General features: G+C 44.5%; 1 protein-coding gene across 6 annotated transcripts in view; it reads right to left on the reverse strand.

Annotated features, from left to right (window-relative positions):
- Window positions 1-672: 672 nt before the first annotated feature.
- Window positions 673-20,362, reverse strand: part of DENND5A (DENN domain containing 5A) — a 99,271-nt gene continuing 79,581 nt past the window's right edge. For 2 of the 6 annotated variants that reach the window (XM_032853435.1, XM_032853434.1), the window contains 11 exons: window positions 15,005-15,089; window positions 12,469-12,553; window positions 11,875-12,003; window positions 7,808-7,929; window positions 6,469-6,614; window positions 5,803-5,921; window positions 5,232-5,413; window positions 4,485-4,567; window positions 3,889-4,012; window positions 3,171-3,339; window positions 673-1,710 (listed from right to left, as the gene is read on the reverse strand). In XM_032853435.1, the coding sequence (XP_032709326.1) occupies window positions 1,527-1,710; window positions 3,171-3,339; window positions 3,889-4,012; window positions 4,485-4,567; window positions 5,232-5,413; window positions 5,803-5,921; window positions 6,469-6,614; window positions 7,808-7,929; window positions 11,875-12,003; window positions 12,469-12,553; window positions 15,005-15,089 (1,428 nt within the window). In that variant the 3' untranslated portion in view covers window positions 673-1,526. Of the gene's footprint in view, window positions 1,711-3,170; window positions 3,340-3,888; window positions 4,013-4,484; window positions 4,568-5,231; window positions 5,414-5,802; window positions 5,922-6,468; window positions 6,615-7,807; window positions 7,930-11,874; window positions 12,004-12,468; window positions 12,554-15,004; window positions 15,090-20,362 lie in introns of those variants that run through there. The other 4 variants (XM_032853438.1, XM_032853436.1, XM_032853437.1 and 1 more) reach the window with 4 other exon arrangements.

Consider the following 20,362-nt stretch of genomic DNA (forward strand, 5'->3'; position numbering starts at 1 on the left):
TGACTCCTAAAGTGACCATGAACCATGAACAGGAAATAGGCAGCAGGGGATGCATTCCATCCAGGCAGGGAGAACATACAAGCAAAATCAGGGAAGCATAAAAGAGAACATTAATTGGTTTGAGGCCCTCTACCTGACCAAGCCACAGTTCTGAAACTTCCTGAAAAAGTGATGTGGTTGAAGGAAGCTAGTTCTCAGGACCCTCATAAAGATCTACTACCTACCATCCTGGGAAAAACAAATCCTTCTCTCAAGAAAAAGCTTCTTTCCCCCCCTGAGAGAAGATAGGGTCTCATGTACCCTATGTTCCCACCCCTGGTTTTCCTTACCCTTCAAGAAATATCTCACCTTGTCTCTGTCAATTGACCACCTTTGCAACCTTGGCCAAGTCCCTTCCCCTCTGTGCCTCAGCCTCGTCTTCTGTGGAGTGGGAAAATAACCCTTATCTGCATCCTTCTCAAATAGCCATTTGAGTTAAAAAACTAGGGAAAGCTCCTGGTGCTACAGCAGGAAGGACCCAGGAGCCGCCAGGCCCTGAGAGGGCACCCTGGGCAGTTGAGGGAGGAGCCTAGGCAATGCGATGCCTCTCACACTGGTCTCTCACATGGACCAAACTGTATCCCCCACCACCACTGCTCACAAACCCCCCATAAAAGTCAGGGATCCATGCAGTTTTGTTTCAGGTGTTTTATTAAGTGGGCCATATTGTAGCTGGTTTCTAGGTTGCAAAACAACATAAATTTAACAATAATAACATAGCCAGTTAGACTGTGACAAGCTTTTTCCTTCCTTAAAAAAAAAAAAGAAAAAAGAAAAGAAAAAGATTTAAAACACACAATGGAGGGTTAAATAAATAAGAGGAAAAAAAAGAAAACGAAAACCTGTTAAAACATGCTTATGTTTACTTTCGTGCAGCTGTGTGCCAAGAGGAAACGTGATCTTCTGCACGACGGTGCATCCCGGCATGTCTCCGTTCCAAATAATACTGACAAAAAAAAGAAAAGATGTGGGACTGACTCATCAGTGCTCACAGAGGCACTACTAAAAATCCCTTTGATTGGAGCTTGGGGCTTCCTGCTCAGCACACCTGTGTGTGGCCCGTGAAAGCCAAGTATCCATAACAATGTTAATATAGAAAACATTAGTTTAAAAACAACGTGGAATGGCCTCATGACCAGGCGCGGGTGAGGAAGCAGAGCTGCTCCGCCCGCACGCCGCAGGCTCAGTCCGGGGAGGCCGCAGGCTCCCAGCATGCGGCCATGGCGAGGGAGGGCACCAGCTTCAAAATAAGCGGCACCAACCTCGTCTCCCTCTCCCTATCACTCTTTCACATGAAAGTGTGTAAAAAGCAAATCAGCAAATAAACTCTAAAATAGATTATTTATTCCAAAAATCCTCTACTTTTCTTTTTACAGTGAGTGTACATCTCCTGTCTCCTGCATAACTTGCTTAAATCCCCTTGGAAAGAAGGGTCAGAGCTGCAGGGTGAGTCTCTCGCCGTCCTGCTGTTAGCTGGTGCTGGGAGGTCAGATGTCGATGCCCTTGACAAGGGACGTCTCCAGTGTGATGTTGAACTCCTGCAATGTCTGCAGCACGCGGATCAAGGAATTGACAAGTGTGTGGTCTTTGATCAGCGCCACATCCTCATACATGTGTGCGGTGATGGGGCAGTCGGCCAGCAGGGCAATCCAATGGTGTAGAAGGTGATCTCTGGTGGGGAGGGTCAGTCCGGGCGGATCAGAAGGGAAGGGGAAGGGAAATAGTTAGTACAAGGTCAAGGGGGAAACTTGCCCCATCACTCCTTGAACAAAGTCTGAGGCTGGAAAAGTAGATAGCTACCCCAGCCCCTTCTCCCTCCCCCAACAGTGCCTGGCAAAGAGGCCTTACATGGTTTTAAAAGGCTTCTGCTAGGGACTAAGCCCCAGGAACACCAACCCAACTTGACCCAAGCTGACCCAGCAACCTGCCACCAGGTCCACACCTCCTCCCCTGCCTCCCCCTACTTCCCCCAGTTCCCTAAACCCCAGCCAGACACGAGGTCCAGTCAGCACCACCTCTTCCATCTTAACAGCCAATCTGTCCCAGAGCATCAGTCCTCCCCAGAGCTATCACCACCAGAACTAATCCTAAGTGCTCACATCCACATAGCACTTGGCATGTGCCAGACACTTTTTTAGAGTTTTAACCTTCATAACAACCCTATGATATGAGATAGATGCTATCAATGTTATTATTACCCCTACTTTATAGATGAAGAAATTGAGGTAGAGAGAGATTAAGTAGTTTGTCCAAGTTCATATGGCTAGTGAGTGGCTGATCTGAAAATATGAACCTGGTTCATATGTGAATCTGGTTCCAGAGTCTGTTTTTAACTACTATGCCTTCTTTGGCCCAAATGAACCACTGCCTTACATTTATTTGGCCTTCACATTCTCACCTGACCCACAGGAACAGCCCCTAACAATCTTCCCACTCTGATGTATACCATCCATGGTATCAAACTCATATTATTTCAGTGCCCTGATTAAACAACTCTGTCCTAATATGGAAGGATTCTCTGCCCCAGCTCCCCAAGGCCCCTATCCTCCTTTCAACTGTTTCCTATGACTGCCCTTCCCACGTTAACCTGTTATTTCCTAACTCCACGTCTTTTGCTTTCTTTAGGACCTCTCTGCTAATTCTGTCTGCTTCAAACTCCCTCCTCACCTCTTAGCCTCAGATACCACCTCCTCCTTTCTCTGATCTTTCTCCTCTATAGTTTCAGTGTAACTATGAATGTATGCTTCCTTTTGGGACTCTCACAACCTTCTGCCTTGAACCGTCTTTAATTTGGACATGTAAACTTTTCAACGGTAGGAACCATGTTTTATTCAGCTCATTCCCCCTGCCTTCCATAATGCTTGACACAGCCAAATGTTTACTGAAGGAATGACTAGATACACTCTGCTTCAAATCTCACCAGTGGGATGGTTTTATTCCTCCCTATCAAAATGGGCCGCCCACCCAGTTACACACACTCTCATCCCCACACATATGCTTCATATGGGAAATTCAGGGCCTCCAAGGAATCCCCTGCCCAGGGGCCTCCAGTCATTAGCCGCTCCCCACCCCACCCTGCACGCTAGGCCCCCGGACCACCTCTGAGGCTTGGGGCCACGCGGCTGCAGTACCTGGCTCCCAAGCACACCAGCATCTGAAACTTGCCGTCCTTGCCTATGTTCCGGGGAGTGTTATTGATTGCAGTGACAAAGCGGCAGAAGTTCCGGGCCCTCGTGTGCCAGTTTTCCTCAGGGACAAGTTCGTTCTGCTCCAAAGTCTCATAATAGGTTTGTGCTTTTTCTGTGAAGAGCAGAAAAGCTTCCCAGTGACAAAGACTCTCAAAACCAACCTATACCAGACTATCCTGCGGGCAAGTCCCATGTCCCATGGGTCTCTCCATGTTGATGCAGGTAATTTAATGTAACATGAATGTTCTGACATTGCTGGTCACATGTCAAAATATAAGGTCCCTATTCTTAGGTTTTAAATTTCCTTACGTGGTCCTTGATATAAAGGTGGTCTTTTGCTTGTCTGAAGTTTAAAAGAAGAAGAAGAAAGAAAAACACTCTTGAGGGAAAAGGTTCTTGCATGAAAATTCTCCAAGTGGGTACATCACAGGGGTTGGGTTCCAAATACTATCAACTGGCCTTTTGAGTCTACAAGGAAAAAGTGTGAGGACTTGTTTCTAAGCCTTCAAGAAAAGCCAGAGCAAACAAGACTAGATCTAATTTGAGAGTCACCTGGTTTGGCTTCTGCACCTCAGCCCCCAGTGGTCAGCACCCACAGTGTGTGGGTGAGTCCCCATGTCTTTGCATACTTTTCCCACCCTCACACCCTGGCTCAACTCACCCAGGAAATCCCAAATGAAGACATTTTTGAAGAGCCGGGGAGTTTTAAATCCATGCTGGAAAGCCTGTTCCAGGGCCGAGACAAGGCCACATTCGCCACAGAGCAACAGCGTCAGACTGCCTCGCTATGTAAAGAAATAAGAGAATGCCAGGCTTGCCTCAGCCAAGCTGCCTCCCCACCACTGCTTCCCCGAAACCAGAGTCCACAACTGGGAGGGCAGCAAAAGCCTGGCTGGGACCTTGTCTGTCTCCCCAGCACCTGGCAGGCACAGTGAGGAGCACAGAGCAGCTGCCAGTGCGTAGCTGCTGAACAGATGGATGGATCTGGGTCCCCACGACAGGGGCAAAGCCAGAGTGACAATTGTTCAGGGAGATCCAGGAAAATCCAGAAGAAGACAGGAAAATACACTGCTCATTAGGGGCCCAAGGGACTCTACTGGGTCATTAGTATGTAAGGAAACAGGGTAACCCGAAGTTGGCAGAGACCCCGAGGCACACACTCTAGACTCCTGGGTTGTCCGCACTACATGGGCCTAGAAAAAGATTATTCTCTCTTGTTCAATATAAAGCCCTGGGTTGGAGGGCAGAAAGGCTCACCTCTTTCTCAGGCTTATGGAAGTGCTTCACGATGCCATTGACTGCCTCCCCGATGGACTCCTGGATCTGCCCGGTGTTCAGCTCTGATAAAAATCAAGCGGACATCCCTGACCAATCTCAGAGGCTAACAATGCCTAGTTGACTGAGCACAAGACTGAGGACATAGGAAGGGCACATGAGAGAGGCAGGATAGCCTGGACTGGACCCTAGGAAGAGTGGCTCTTGCCCATTCAACTTTGTTGAGGTAGCCCTTCCTAAAATCTTTGGGAAAAGCAAAAGCTTTTCAGAGTTACCTCAGAATTCCATCTCTAAAAGAGGCAGGGAAAGTTTATTTTCCATTTTACCCTGGAACTTCTGGCAACCAAAAGAGGGCCAAGACTTGGCTGTGAGGCCCTAGAGCAAGGAAGGAGAAGGCCAGAAGGTAGACTTCTCACTCTCTAGAATCATACATAAATAGTACAGAGGACCTAGCCCAGGCTGCAGAAGCCTCTAAGGGGTGTGACACCCCCCCCGACACACACATACACACATACACACACAGCCTCTAAGGGGTGTGACACCCCCCCGACACACACACACACACACACACACACACACACACACACACACACAGATTCATGAGAGGAGGGTGACAGATACCAAGGCAGCTACACAGGCTGGGGTATGGACTCACACATCAGGGTCCCAGACATCGGCCCACATTCCCCACCTGGGGGGCATGAGGGCCCAGCCCCTCCTCCTACTTACTGGGCTTGTTGTTGGGTGAGATGGTAACGAGCCTCCTGATGACGCTGGGGGACTGCTGCAGGGGTGGGGTCCGGCACGGCCTCTCATCCACCTCAGGCTGGGATGTGAGCAACTCCCCAACCAGGACCCGCTCCAAGCTCCCGTCATCTATGCCCTTCCCCAACCACCGACCACATGGGAACCTAAAGGTCAAGCAATGGCCTGTCAGAGCTGCCAGCTCCTCCCCTTGCTGCTCAGCAAAAGCCATCTTTTGAGCCAATCCCTGGAGACAGGCTCTGAAACCAGGCTGGGGTTCCTCAAGGCCCTGCTCATCCGCCCCACTGTGCATCATTGGGGAAGACACCTGAATGATGGGTGGCCTAGAACCTATGTACACCAACATCGGATGTCTTAGCCTGGAAAACCCTCCTTCTGTTTCTTTTCGGGTGCATGAGGCAGAGCCAAACAGGAAGTACCACAGTCTACCACGACCTAAAGGATCTCCTTGGGAACTCCACATACCCAGGCATCAAACCCAGCCCCTGGTATACCGTACCCCACGATCTCAGGGCATAGGTGAGGGAACACTTACTTGTAGGTATGTCCTGTGATCTCATTCCTGACCATCACATACTCCACCAGCCATTTAGCATATAACCCAGAGTTATCATGGCCTATCTGTACCGTCGTGAGCTTTCCCAAGTTCTGGCACTGTGAAAGAACAGCCAAAAAAGAAGGCAGGTAGGTCAAGAAGTTAAGAGAACAGAGAGGCACTACTCAGAGGTACAGATCTGACTGGCTGCCTGCAGCCTGGTCCCTTAGGATCTACAGGGACGAGCACATGACTCCCCTACCACCAAGGCTGGGGGTCTAGCACTCTCGCTGATGGGGAATGATTAAGAAAAAAGATGCTACTACCCAAAGGAAGAAAAGGGCCTACACGCAGAAGGGTCTGGAAGTGGGACAGTAGTCTGAGATTCAGAAGTCTCTGTGACTTCTGAACATGACAAGGGCAGGGAGTTATGCAAATCCAGACAGAGAAGTGCCTTCGAGTCAGAGACCACTTAGGGCAGGCTCCCCCATTCTTGGGTCAACCCTTGGCTTTGTCCTCTGATCATCCCAGGACAGGTCAACTGTGCTAATACATTAGCATTATAAAAGCAAGACCATCATAAAACCCTGCAGAAAGCCTCCATAAGCATTGTTGCTGACTCAGATCCCCAAGAGCCTAGGGTTGTGATCCCTGGGTAACACATACCTCGAAGGTCATCTCTAACACGTTCCTGGGAATCTGCAGGATCTGTGTCTCACCCAGTTCTCCCGAAATGCAGATCCATGGGTTGGCGGTGAACATGGAGCCCCCCAGCTTCTTGCTCGGTACAATCAGGATATGGTACGGGATCACTGTTTGGGGGAAGCCACAAAGGCATTGAGGGGGATCAGGAATCCCTCCATACCTGAAAGGGCCCTGACTTGCCTGCCCAGGTGTGCTGGCATGGTTGGAGCCCCTGTTGTACGGGCCTGAGCAGAGCCAGGAGCAGCAGATCCCAGGACCTAGTCTCTGGCAGGCTTAGAGTATCAGCCAATCCTACCCGCAGTCTCGCTCCTCTCAGGGTTACCACACATAGTCAAAGATCCAAGCCCATCTGCAGGCTCGGAGGCTAAGTGAATTTGTTCATCAAATAATATCACCAACTCTGTGTTGTACTGAATTGCTTTTCAGAGCACTTTTCAATCTATCATCTCATGAACTCTAATAACAATCTCAGAGAGGTCCTATAATGTTCTTTCTGAGGTACTGACAGGGAAATAGTTTCCTGTGAGTCTCCTAAGTTCCAGTCCAGTACTGCTTCTCCTACAGCCTACAACACTCCTCTCTGAGAGGGAGGATGGGTGTCATACAGAAACAAGAGTCCATGCTGCTGAGGCTGCTGAGTCACGGGCCAAACAGCTAGCCATGGGGCAAAGTCAGAGACTAACCCCTAAGGAAAAGAGCATCCTGGTACTAAAGGAAGATGAGGCTCCAAAAGCCTTCCTTGGACCGTGCTGAACCCTCCTTCCTCACTCTGCAAATAGGGAGACAGGCCCACAGAAGGGGTCAACTCTGCTCACAGAAACCTAATGAGTTAGGGCAGACCAGAGCCTGAACCCAAATCTCCCACTGCAACCTGGAGTTGTTACTTCAGGAAGAGTAATTTTTCCTTGTGTGCTGGTCTAAAACCTTCTAGGATGCTGTATCACTCTGAGCGCAAAACAAAAGGGAGATTTCTTTACAGGTGTGCAAAGAGGGCAGTGAACTTCACCACGCCATCCAACTCCACTCCACCTTCATCGCCTTAGGCCCCCAGAGCAGTGCCTAGGACAACAGTGACAACATGATGGCCAAAAAGACTGAGCTCCCCGGTGCAGAACAAGAACAAGAAGCTTCAGAGAAAAAACAACCTCCACAGACAGCAAATGTACCTCTCTCCTACAGAAACAAAAGGCAAATTGAAAGTACAAGTGACAATCTTCTTTCTTTAAAAAAGGGACAGTGCGCTAGCAGGCTCATGAAGATTGGCATTGTGAAGGCTAGTGGGGAGCACAGGGCTACTCACGGATAGTTGTGAAGACATTGGTGAAGCAAAAGTAATCGACGGCATTGAAAGAGAGGAGGTGATAGAGGAACTGCTCCTTCTCGTCGTCACAGCGCAGGAAGGCATAGCGCTTGTACAACTTTCTGTCAGAGAGGAGGCAATACATCAGTCCCCCGGTCAAAAGGAGGGGAAAAAGGCTAGAATTACTCAGTTCTGGAAGGAGACAGCTAAGGGAAGAATAAGATGTCAAGCTTCAAGTTTTTTAGAGCCACCTAAAAAAGGAACAAAGCCAGCTACTCCATCTAAATGAGGGCTACAGGGAAAGTGGCTGAAACCATAGCAGAAACATCAAAACCAAATTCCTGTATCCAAGGATTGACGTTACTACAATGCAGTGTCAGAAGTCACAGGGTCTCCTTTCCTCAACTGGGGGCTGGAATTGTCAACCCTTCAGGGATGGCACAGGCCCTCTCAGGCTTCTAGCTAGGGGCATCACCCCAGTGGGCGTTGTAGGAGTAACAATGGCAGGAAGTCTGTGATCACCAGTCGTACCGGGGCAGCCTCAGACCCTCCAGCAGACCTCAGACCCATGAGTCCAAACACTGCTGTGAGTGTGAATGTAAGCCCCAAACAGCCTGAGTCCACAAAGGGAATGATCCAGACCACAGGGAAAGAAGAGTTGCATACATCATGTCCTTCTCCTCTTTTCAAACTTCCTCCCATCCCCATCCCCATCCCCACCCCCTCTTACTCATTTCAAAGGCCAGCTCCTTTGCCTGGCATTATAGACCCTCTGCAACAGCAAGGATACCTTCCCCAAACAGAGGCGACATGAAGAGCCAAGTGCACAGGCCTTCAGCACAGAGAAACAAAGAAGGTAACTGTCCTGGTTGCCAAGACTGCAATCACTGTGGCCAAAGAGATGTGGATTCAGTAAATCTGTTAAGTTTTACCTATAAGGCACACCCAAGAGATTCATTTGCCAACCATGGCCTATACTGTGTGCAGGTGCCACCTATCCTCAAATACAACCCAGGTGAATACATCAGGTAAAGGCCGTGGTATAAGACTGCCTGTAATGAGTTGCCAAATGAAAGGCTCTCTGTGGGAATTTAAAGAGCCATAAGCTTCAATGGTCCTAGAGGAAGAGAGGCCTAAAGGACAACATGGATTTAGACAGATGTTGCAGAAGAAAGAGGACGAGGAATGGAAACCAGTTTGTTTGGAATTAAGGGCTCAGGGAGATGACCAGTTAGCAATGACAGGCCTCTTCAAATGAAGAAAGGTCCTAAATAGGATAAAGAGTTTGCAACTTACCCTTAAAGTAATGGGTTTCTGCAATTTACCCTAGAAGTAAAGGGAAAGCCATAGCTGGTTTCAGAAAATTTGAATTTAGTGCATCTGATGAGTGAAAAGGGCCCAAGAATGAAACTAAGACAGCAGCACTAGACAAGAAGAGAGGTGGAGACAGAGGCAAAGGACCTAAAATGTGCACGTGGAAGATAAAGCAAAGCAAGGAGTCAAACTGGACCCCAATTTCAAACTAGGTAGGGAGGAATAGGGACGTTCAGGGAGAAGAGTGGTGATAAAAACAAAACATTTGAGAGAAAGGTAGTTATGGTGAATAATTCTGTGAAGATTGCTTTTGTTCTCGCTGAAGGTAAAGGTAAGAAATCTGGATGGAAATAAATGCAGGAGTGGAGCTCAGAAGAAAAGTCAAAGCTACAGGGTCAGATGTGGAAGTCACAGGACCGGAAACAGAAGTCATGAGAATGCGTGAGATCACTAAGTGAGAGAAAAAGCGTGAAAAGAACATGTGTGCATGCAGAGAACTGAGGACTGTGGAAGCCAACATCCTGGAAAGGGCAGGAAGAGAAAGAGAACAGGATAGTATAAGGCCACAGCAGCCACGCAAAGTGAGTTTCAGGGTAGAGGGGCTACTACACAGTATTAGTCACTGCATGAGGTCAAGGAGAAACAGTGTAATAAGCTCAGTATACAAGAGCTAACTTTCTCCCCTAGACCCGGCAGCCCCCTTACCCTGCCTCGACCTAACTCCCTTCTCCAAGCTGCAAACAGTTTTGGAGGCTACCTGGAAATCCCAGAGACTCAGGAACATTCTATCAAGATATACTCTCCAAGGCTGTCCTCCTCCTCCTGTCTGTGCAGCTATGCACACATTTTATGTGCCCAGGTGAATACCTACTAGGTGCTGGGCAACATGCTCATTCATGCCCTCAATGAAAGGAAATTGTAATAAGCAGCAAGCAACTAGACAATGATAACACAGTGGTGAGGAAGGTTTGAATAAATACTGTGACAAATGCTATGGGTGCCCAGGGGGAGGACAAACCAAGTCTTTGACATGTCTAGACAAACTCTAGCAATCTAGCACCTAGCATCCTGAGAAGCGTGAGTGGTGTGATGTGGCTGGAGCTTTAGGCAGACTGAAGAGAAAGGTAAGAGAGAGCAGAATGAAGGAATAAATAGGTTTTGATGAAGGGCCCCTTTTTTCCTCCCTTCTACCCCACCCAAAATGCAATCTGTGGCAGCAAAACTCATTTTCCACTCACTGGAGTAGCACTGGGGCCAAAATATAAGGAGGAAAGTTTCTAATACTGAGTAAATTCTGAGCTTACCTCATTTTAAAGGGGCTACAGTTTAAAGAAAGCAAAACTAGCCTCCTGACCAAGGTCTGTGTGCCGTTTGCTGCTGCCTGGGCCTTTTGTCTCTTATATACCCAGACCTATCCACTGTACCGGACTTCACAAACTTCTTTGTGCTTGACCTGCTTTCGGATGCCTCACTGTCCTCCTGCTGGTGACACCCACACTGGCCAGCAAGAAACACTCCTGCCCTAACCTGCTACAATAGCAATTTTTTTTTCTTAACCATACACAACTGTCCCTTAGAATCTGGTGTACAAACACTTCCCTTCCAAACTCCAGGCTTATATGTTCACTTGTTCTCCCAAACTCCAAATTTTATTCCTAAGCCCTCCTGTCCCTCTAGGAAATCGAATTTAAGTGCTTTAAGAATTGCTGTTTCACAACCTCTCAAAGTGAGCTCTCTAACCTATGAAGGGTTTAAACCTACTTCTTGCTGTGGTTTACATACACAGTAAACAATCTAAATCATTACATTTTCACTTTGAATAAAAACAGATTCTGCAGATTCAACTGTCTACACAAAATTTCCCCAAGGCCCACTCCTCTGCTTTATCATCCTAGGGGAAGTCAAATAATAAAGGACACCATGAAAAGATGCCTGAAGAAATGCTAAACAAAAATGCCCAACAGGCTTGCCAGTGAAGAAAGAGCCAAACATAGACAGGAAAAGTGGAAAGTTTGTGGTCCAAGAGGCAGAGAAGGGGGGACAGTCTTCCTTCCCACTCCTCTGGTAGGTAGGGTACAAAACAAATAAAAAGAAAATCAAATGCAGAGAAGGGAACTGTAGGTTGAATGGCCCCTGGGAGTGTGAGAACGATGAATGTGAGAACCTTGGAATCTTTCCTCTTCTTCTTTCTAGGTGGAAAGTATGGAGGGAGGGAGCCTACAAGGGCCACTGGAAAGCCCTTAAGCTCTATGGAGACTCCGGCAGGGTCCAGACAGGAAGAACAAGGACTGAGTTATTTTGGGCCCACCCCGGCCTCAGAAAAGAACAAGAGATAAGGGTTATCTTAGAATTTTCCTTTTCTTTCCCTAATCCTTTCTTCCCCAGGACAGGAAAGAGACCAAGAAAATGCCCTGTGCCTAAGAGGTATACAAGTCACCCACATGCAGTCGGGAGAGGAGAGCCCCAAAACTCTGAGGTATGCAATAAGGACCCCAATCTTCTCACTACCTCTTTAAGAAAGATATTTGGGGACAGGCAGATTGAGAAGATAGGAAAAACAAACATAGCAGAATTTTTCTTCTATAGTTAAAGAGGGAGAAGAGGAAATATTACAAGATCTTCATATGCAATTTGAGTTTAGCTGAACACAGCAGAAATGAAATAGTGAATATTCTCCCTCCAAACACAAGGGTTTCCAAACCCTCCCCACCATTCCTGGGAGCCTGGTTCTACTCCAGGTGGAATGGCCTTACTTGGTAAGTTCATGATCTGAGAGAAGCTGCTTCAGATGTCTGGAAAGTAACTTTTTTTCCATGGATAGTCGCACCCATGCTCTGGCCTTTCCCACATCAGTCTTGATTTCCCCGATGTTCTGGATGTGCCTGAAGGGAGAATGGGAAAAAGGAGGTGGGGAGTGGGGTCGAAGAGGAACTCACTACCAATACCTCCCCCTGTAAAGCCAAACAGGCCTAGTGAAACAATCCGATCCCATCCTGGTCAGAGTCCATCTCTCTTATTCTCTAAATCCTGGGCTTCCCTGTGGCTTTGCAAAAAGGCTCATCACAATTTGCAGGGGGCAGAGGGATGACAATACAGCTCTCAAAAAATCAGGCTAACCCTGGAGCCCTGTGATACTCTGGTATAATTCTCCAAAAATGTCAAGAAACTCAACTGCTCGTGCAGCTCTATAACTACATCATGAAGCACAAGACCAATGGCGAGTCTTCCCGGTTAATGGAGCTGCCATAGAAGCCCAAGTCCCCTAGACTCTGCTGTTGAAAGTAGACACTTAAGGAGCAACTGAAAACGGGCTCTTAGTGGCTTAGTATATATGAATCCAGACTGACCTCATATCCTGAATGAGGGAGATTCTCAGGGGAGACATGACTGAGCTGGCATCAGACTTCCTCCGTTCTGAATCAAGAAGTATTCCTAGAACAAAAAAGCTGGTCATGTCCAAAGAGAGATCTGAATATCCAAAGAGCTGACTACCCAAATTTGAACAAGGAATAGCTGGTTACTTTGGTAACATGTCACTACATGAATATTTATGAAGTACTTAGTAGGTATCAGATGTTATGCTTTTATACATATCATCTCATTTAATCCTCTAACAACTAGATAGCCAAGGAAGGTATCACAGAATAGGGAACTGAAACTCGGAGAAGTTAAATGCTTTGCCCTAGTTACCAAGTGGCAAAGTCAGGACTGGAGGGAACACAAATCTTCTGGCTTCTAATCCAGCATGTTCTTATGTATCCACGGAAGCAGTATTTCCATTTGGAGCTATTCATTCATGTCCTATTCTTGCCTCAAACTGGGCCACAAAAGAGCCAAGGGAATGTGTAAAGAACATGTCCCAGAATGCTGCAATACAAGCATACCTCATTTTGTTGCGCTTTCACTTTATTGTGCCTCACAGATATTGCACTTTTTTTTTTTTTTTTTAAACAAATTGAAGATCTATGGCAACTCGGTGTCAAGCAGTCTACTGGCATCATTTTCCTAACAGCATTTGCTCACTTCAGGTCTTTGTATCACATTTTGGCAATTCTCACAATATTTCAGAATTTTTATTATTATTATATTTGGCTTTTTTAGAAGATTTATTTATTTGAGATAGAGTGCGTGCGTATGAGCATGTGCTCAAGTGCAGGGGAGAGGCAGAGGGAGAAGGAGAGGGAGAAGAAATCCCAAGCAGACTGCACTGAGTGCAGAGCCCAAAACAGGGCTCAATCTCATGACCCAAGAGATCACAACCTGAGCCAAAACAAAGAGCTGGAGGCTTAACTGACTGGACCACCCAGGTACCTCCATTATTACTATATTTGTTGTAGTGATCCATGATCCATGATTAGGACATGCTGATAGCTCAGATGATGGCTAGCATTTTTTAGCTATAAAGTATTTTTTAATCAATGTATAAATATTTTTTGACATAACACTATACATTTAACAGACTATAGTATAGTATAACTTTTTTATGCAGCGGGAAACCAAATAATTCACCAGACTCACTTTATTGTGATATTCACTTTTTTGTGGTAGTCTAGAACCAAACCCATGATAGCTCTGAGGTATGCCAATGTATTTATATCCTTATGTCTGGTCCAATAGTTATAACTTAGTATCTTTACCATTTAGCTGTTGACAATTTTTGGCTATCGTCTATCCCTCAGCAGTAACTTCTACAGCCTTCCTGAGAAGACTTTTTGTTCTAATATCCAGAAAATGGACCAAAAAACTCATCAGGCTACTTACATATCTCTTACACCTGGTTTTCAGCCAACTATTTTCCCCACGTTCAGCGCTAATTGAGGTCAATTCTTTCTCCTCGAGGAGAAAGAAACATTGAATTCACGCCTATGTCTTCACTTCCACTGGAAACTGATTTTCACCATTAGGATAAGAACATCTAAGAAAACAAACTTCCTGGCAGAGAGAGGAAATTGAAGGATGGTACAAAGGGGAGAAGCTGCCAAGAAGTATAGGAAGGAGGGGGACTATCCTGGAATGGACACTGTAGAAGGAATACCAGACCAGGAGACAAGAGGCCTGACTCCTAATCTGGCCTCTTCCATGAACGCAGTATGTAATCTTGAATAAATTTAATTCCTCTCTGGATCCCAGTTTCCTCCTCACTCTGATATTTTTATTAAATTAGAAATGGAAAAGAAAGGGCAGCTGGGTGGCTCAGTTGGTTAAGTATCCGCCTTCGGCTCAGGGTCATGATCCCAGGGTTCTGGGATCTCTCTCTCTCTGTCACATAAATAAATAAAATCTTAAAAAAAAAAAAAAAAGTAAAAGAAGTATTAAGAGATCATTCACATTCACACCAGGCCTTGACTCTGAGGAGTTCCAAGGTAGGACACAAGCTCTCTTAATAGATAGATTATCTCAATGTCCATCTCTGAGGTATAAAACAAAAAACTCTGAAGACAACCTGCTCCAAACATAGGACACCAGTACCACACAAATTGATTAAAAACCTAAAATCATTTTAAGACTGTCCTCTCGCTGATATAAATCTTCTATCCCGCTGATCAAAAGGCACAGAAACAGATGCCTGACTGGCTCAGTCAACAGAGCACACAACTCTCAGTCTTGGGGTCATGAGTTCAAGCCCCATGTTGGGCATAGAATTTTCTTTAAAAAGTGGCGGGAGTGGGGGTGGGGTGTGAAGAAACACATAATGAAAGCAAACCCCATGGATTTAGCACACTCTGTGGTTCAGAGAGCCGAGGAGCTTAAAATTTTAAAAAGGAAACATTATACAGCAAAGGTTTCAATGACCTAAAATAGTCTACTGCAGATAATTACTCCAGTGGGGGATAGGAAAGCAGGTGCAGGGGGTTCTCCCCAGTGGGGCAGAAACCATCTTACCTGTGGTACTGAGGCTTCCTGATGTGAGTTTTCTCTGCCGGTTTTCCTGATAATGTAACAGATGGGACCACAAGGCTGATTTCCCCTGGAACCAACACAAGGGAGAAACACCTATCAGTTTAGATTTCAGAGGCCAAGGCACCCAGTGAACAGAGTCATAGATACTTTTAACATATAGACATGGGCTTTTACTAAAAAGTATCTGTACTATTATTTCCTTATATCGATGTACACCCAGATGAAGTATATACAAATATATCAACCTACTAAAATGTAGGAGAAATATAAAGAAGAATAGAAAGGAAAAGAAAAGAGAAACGTCCACCACTTCAAACAGGACATGGCCAAAAAGAGTCTATGAATAGACCAGTGGATAAGAAAGAAAAAAAGCAAACAACCTATCAACTTCTGCTTTGGTTAAAGGCCAACCTGGGTAGAGCATGATGACTTCTGTACAGAGAAGCTAATATCTAGTCTGCAAGACCCTATGATAGCTCCTGAATTTCCTAAAACATCTAAAGGCATTATTGCCCTTAGCTCAGGGTGAGGAGAATAAGCTGTCATTAAGATGAGGATTTACTATTGAAGGTTAAAATGAAGAAGCCTGCAGGAAGGTACGCCAGGAAGGTACATTGGCATTTAACTATAGTTAATATACAGAACCTTAACATTTGGAAATGTAAGAGCTGCAGTTTAAACTATCTGAGACATATAGTAATTTGTCATTTTACCAAGGCACAAGTCTGATTAACATTTGCAAGCCTGATGTAAGGGAGCCATTTGCCCAGGTGGTGAATGAGCCCAGCTGGCCACCCAGCCATTGCTTTGTCTCTTTCTAGTCATCCTGCAGTACACGGTGCCCCTTGTTATGTGATAAAAACTTTATTTTAGATTCATGGTAAATGCTTCTATATAGCTGATATAATGTAAACATAGTATTATGGTTTTTTAGTAGTAGGATTTATTGTAATAATTTTATAAATGACTTTAGTTCTATATTTCAGAGAAGTGATAGTAATAATAATGAGGAAGCTACCATCTCCTGAGACTTGCTACAAACTAAGCACTATGTTATATGTTCAAAATATAATACTTTATTTAATGCTCTCAATTATTCTACAGGATAGGTACCTCTATGCTCATTCTCTTTAGAAAAGAGCAAACTGAGCATTAGAAAGATTAAGTAACCTGTAAAAGATCACACAGATAGTAAACAGAGTGTTGGGATTCAAGCTTCAATCTAATGTCAGAACAACTGCTCCCAATTATATTATATAGACTGCCTGGAAGAGATCATTTAACTTATGAAGTTATATATTCTGAAATAAAATTTTATGCTCTCAGATGAATGTGAGGATTTAAGGTTTCAAGATTTGTCCCTTGAGGAGCTGATAATCTATTTTGTTTCTATTCATTTGATAGATTTGGGGGAAGGGGGACGAAGCATTTGAAAGGAAGAAAATCCTCACCTATAGATTAGCAAGCTGTTAACATAAATTTGCAGTGTGTTTGGATATCCTATAAGATTTAACCAACTTAAAAAAAAAAAAAGAAAAAAGAAAGATCGGTGCCTGGGTGGCTCAGTCAGTTAAGTATCTGCCTTTGGCTTAGGTCATGATCCCAGGGTTCTGGGATTGAGCCCTGTATCAGGCTCCCTGTGGGGAGTCTGCTTCTTCCTCCGCTCATCACCCCCACTTGTGCTCTCACTCTGCTCTTTCCCTATCTCTCAAATAAATAAATAAATCTTAAAAAAAAAAAAGAATTTAATGAACTTAAAACAAAACCCAATAATCATAATGGTATTAAAAACTCACATAAGTTAAAACTAGAAAAGACTATTTTATTCATTGAAAAACCAAGTATTTTTTAAAAATTATGTTCAACAATATCAACAAGACTTACAACTTCTACACACTAACTGGTATATTGATATATGTGAAAGACAACACAAGAGCTTAAAACATTCACACTCTTTGATTTAGTAATTCAACTTCCAGAAATCTGTCCATCCCTCTACCAAAACAGAGTAGGCTCCTGAAAGGGCAGGGATTTTGGCTTATTCATCACTGTAGCCCCAGAATCTAGGAAGACTGGGAAGGCAGCCTCCCTTAATAGACCTGTGTGCCTGTGACATACACTAAGTATAGCCGGTCGGTCACCAGAGAGCCCTCACATGCAACACTGCTGAAGAGCCAAAGGCAAGAGCAGCACCAGCCTGCCATGCCAGAAGGGATGCTCTGGTTCACAGTCATTTTACTGGAGCGAGAGCAAAGGCTGGAGTGAGAGTGCAGCAGCTGGGCTGAGGCTCAGTGATAGAGCACTGGGGTCTTTCTAGTTCAGGAGATACGAATAATTCTTCTTCCTCTTTTGCACAGAGGCTGATTGAGACTGCAAGGTTCAATTTAGCCTAACTACCCATTTAGGGTATTATATAGGGAAAGCAAGATACAGATAGCACTGGATTCTCTAAGGATGTCATACACAGGTGAGAAACCACCCATTTTCACTTACCCAAAGGGCAGCAGTTACAAAACCAGTATGAAAACCAAACCTCACCTCTTAGCATTAGAAGAATATACTGGAGAAGGATGCCTATCTCCTTGAAAAATGTCATTGAAAACCCAGAGAGTTGTGAGCAGTCACGGCCAATAACAAAATTTAGGAAGCTAGCAGCAAAAACTGCTGTTTGGGTTCTCTCTACTCTTGAATAGATTAAAATAGGTAGTTGATCAGTAAGATACCCTCAGAAAAAGGCAATAAGATCACGCTCCGAGTGAATTTGGTCACAATCTGGGTGATCGCAGGATCATGCATAATGCATGATGGAGACCAGGTAACCAGTTTATAGAACTTCTGGACTGGAACATAACCAGAGAATGTCTCACCAGAAGAAAGGTGTTCTACACACACGCTAGCAAACTAAAGGTCTAAGGAGAACACGCAGTAGGAACGCAACATGGATAGTCACCATCTGCCCTGAACATGTATGGGTCCCCGAGGGAATAACTGCCCTGCCAGAAAGCACATACCCTTGCTTCCCTCTGGTGACAATGTCAGTGCTTCACTTTTAGTGCTCCAAATGCAGGATTCAGGACAAAATGGGACCTCAGTTGAAAAGTCCCCATTATTTTGTATTAGTTTCTCACTAAACAAGTAGCCTTTATCTATCCAAACTGAAGGGGGAATCAAATGGGCTCCAAAAAATATTTCTCATGCTATGGGAATTTTTTAAGAATATGGCTGCAAAGCCTCAGAGAACAGGTTTAGAACATGTGATGATATAGTATTATTTCTTAAAATGCAGGAGAAGGTTAACTCTCTAGAAATTTTATGGCAAACATCAAAGGCGGGGGGGTGTATATTTTGCCGAAAAGCTAAAGAGCTCAACTATAAATGTCGGGATCGCTCAACTTAAAGAAAAATAATTAAATAATTATGTATATATTCTACTCACTTGTTATACAGAAAAGGAAAGAAACAAATTCTTCATGTAGAGCCTAGCATAATAGCCATAATATGTTACATTCCTACCACATGCCAGGTATTTATGTTTATTATATCTAATTATCATAACCCTCAAAGGTAGATTGGATTAATTCCAGGGGTATGGATAAAGAAAATGAGATTCAAAAATCACAAGTTACTGGAAGTCATCCAGCAGAGCTAGGATTCAAATCTCAGTCTTTCTGACTCCAAAGTCAGATTCATAGTTTTAGCTCTTCAACACTTACTATGGTATCACCTAAAAATTAGGTCAGGACATGGAAAAAATTATTATTAGGTAAAAAAAGCAAGTTAGGGGCGCCTGGGTAGCTCAGTGGGTTAAACCTCTGCCTTCGGCTCAGGTCATGATCTCAGGGTCCTGGGATCTGGCCCAGTGTTGGGCTCTCTGCTCAGCAGGGAGCCTGCTTCCCCAGCCCCCCTCCGCCTACCTGTGATCTCTCTCTCTGGGTCAAATAAATAAATCTTTAAAAAAAAAAAAAGCAAGTTACAAAACATTACATATAGTTATGATTTTTAAAATGTTTTACTGAACTAAAATTCACATTACCATAAAATCCACACTTACAAAGTATACGATTATCTGTTACCAAATTAAAAAAAAAAAAAAAAGGGTGCCTGGGTGGCTCAGCTGGTTAAGCAACTGCCTTCAGCTCAGGTCATGATCCTGGAGTCTGGGGATGGAGTCCCGCATTGGGCTCCCTGACTGGCAGGGAATCTGCTTCTCCTTCTGACTCTCCCCCCTCACATGTTCTCTCTCTCATTCTCTTTCTCTAAAATAAATAAATAAAATCTTAAAACAACAACAAAATCTGGTTTTTAGTACGTTCACAGATTTGTATAACCATCACCACTACCTAATCTTATAACACTGTCATCACCCAAAAAGAAACATCATACCCATCCGTCACTCCCTATTCTTTCTTCCCGGCCGTCTGACATCCCCTAATCTGCTTTCTATGGATTTGCCTATTCTGGGCATTTTATATACGTGGAATCGTACAGTATGTGGTCTTTTGTGACTGGCTTCTTTCACTTAGTATGTTGAACCATGTATCATCCCTCAGTCCTTTTACTGCTTAACTATATTCCACTGTAAAGATACAACACATTTACTGTATCTATTCATCAACTGATAGACATCTGGGTTGTTCTATTTCTTGCCTACTAGGAATAATGCTATGAACATTTGTGTAAGTATTTTTATACAGACACATTTCCATTTATCTTGAGTAGGTAGCTCAAAGTGGACTCACTGTGTCATGCAACACCATGCTTAACATTTCTGTTACATGTTAAATTGTTTTGTTAAATGTTAAAGTGGCTGCACCATTTTACATTCCCACCAGCAACGTGTGAAGGTTCTAATTTCTCCAGATCCTCACTAAACTTATTACTGTCTTTTTTATTTTAGTTATCTTAGTGGATGTAATAAAGTATCTCATTGTGGTTGCATTTTTAAATATCCACAGTATGTGGGTACGATGTGCACAGAAAAATGTTTTGGAAAAAAAAAAAAAAAGAAAGAAAGAAAAAATGTTTTGAAGGACAGATACGGAAGACAGCCTCTATACCCACGACAATGGCCCTCCAGAAGGGCAGAGATCTTGGTCTGTTTTGTTCACTGAGGTACCTCAAGTGCCTTCAACAACAATGCCTGGCACACTGTCAGCCCTCAATAAATACTTGCTGGATACTTACATGTATTTTCTATTTTATCCATATTAAAACCACTTTTTTCAAAAAGTTTACTTTAGAGAGCAAGAGAAAACATAAGTGGGGAGGGGGCAGAGGGAGAGAATCTCAAGCAGGCTCCCTGCTGAGTGCAGAGCCCACTGCAGGGCTCCATCTCTATGA

Source organism: Lontra canadensis, unplaced genomic scaffold (genome assembly GCF_010015895.1).
Source record: "Lontra canadensis isolate GAN:19392208 unplaced genomic scaffold, GSC_riverotter_1.0 scaffold7, whole genome shotgun sequence".
Classification (NCBI taxonomy): Eukaryota; Metazoa; Chordata; class Mammalia; order Carnivora; family Mustelidae; genus Lontra; species Lontra canadensis.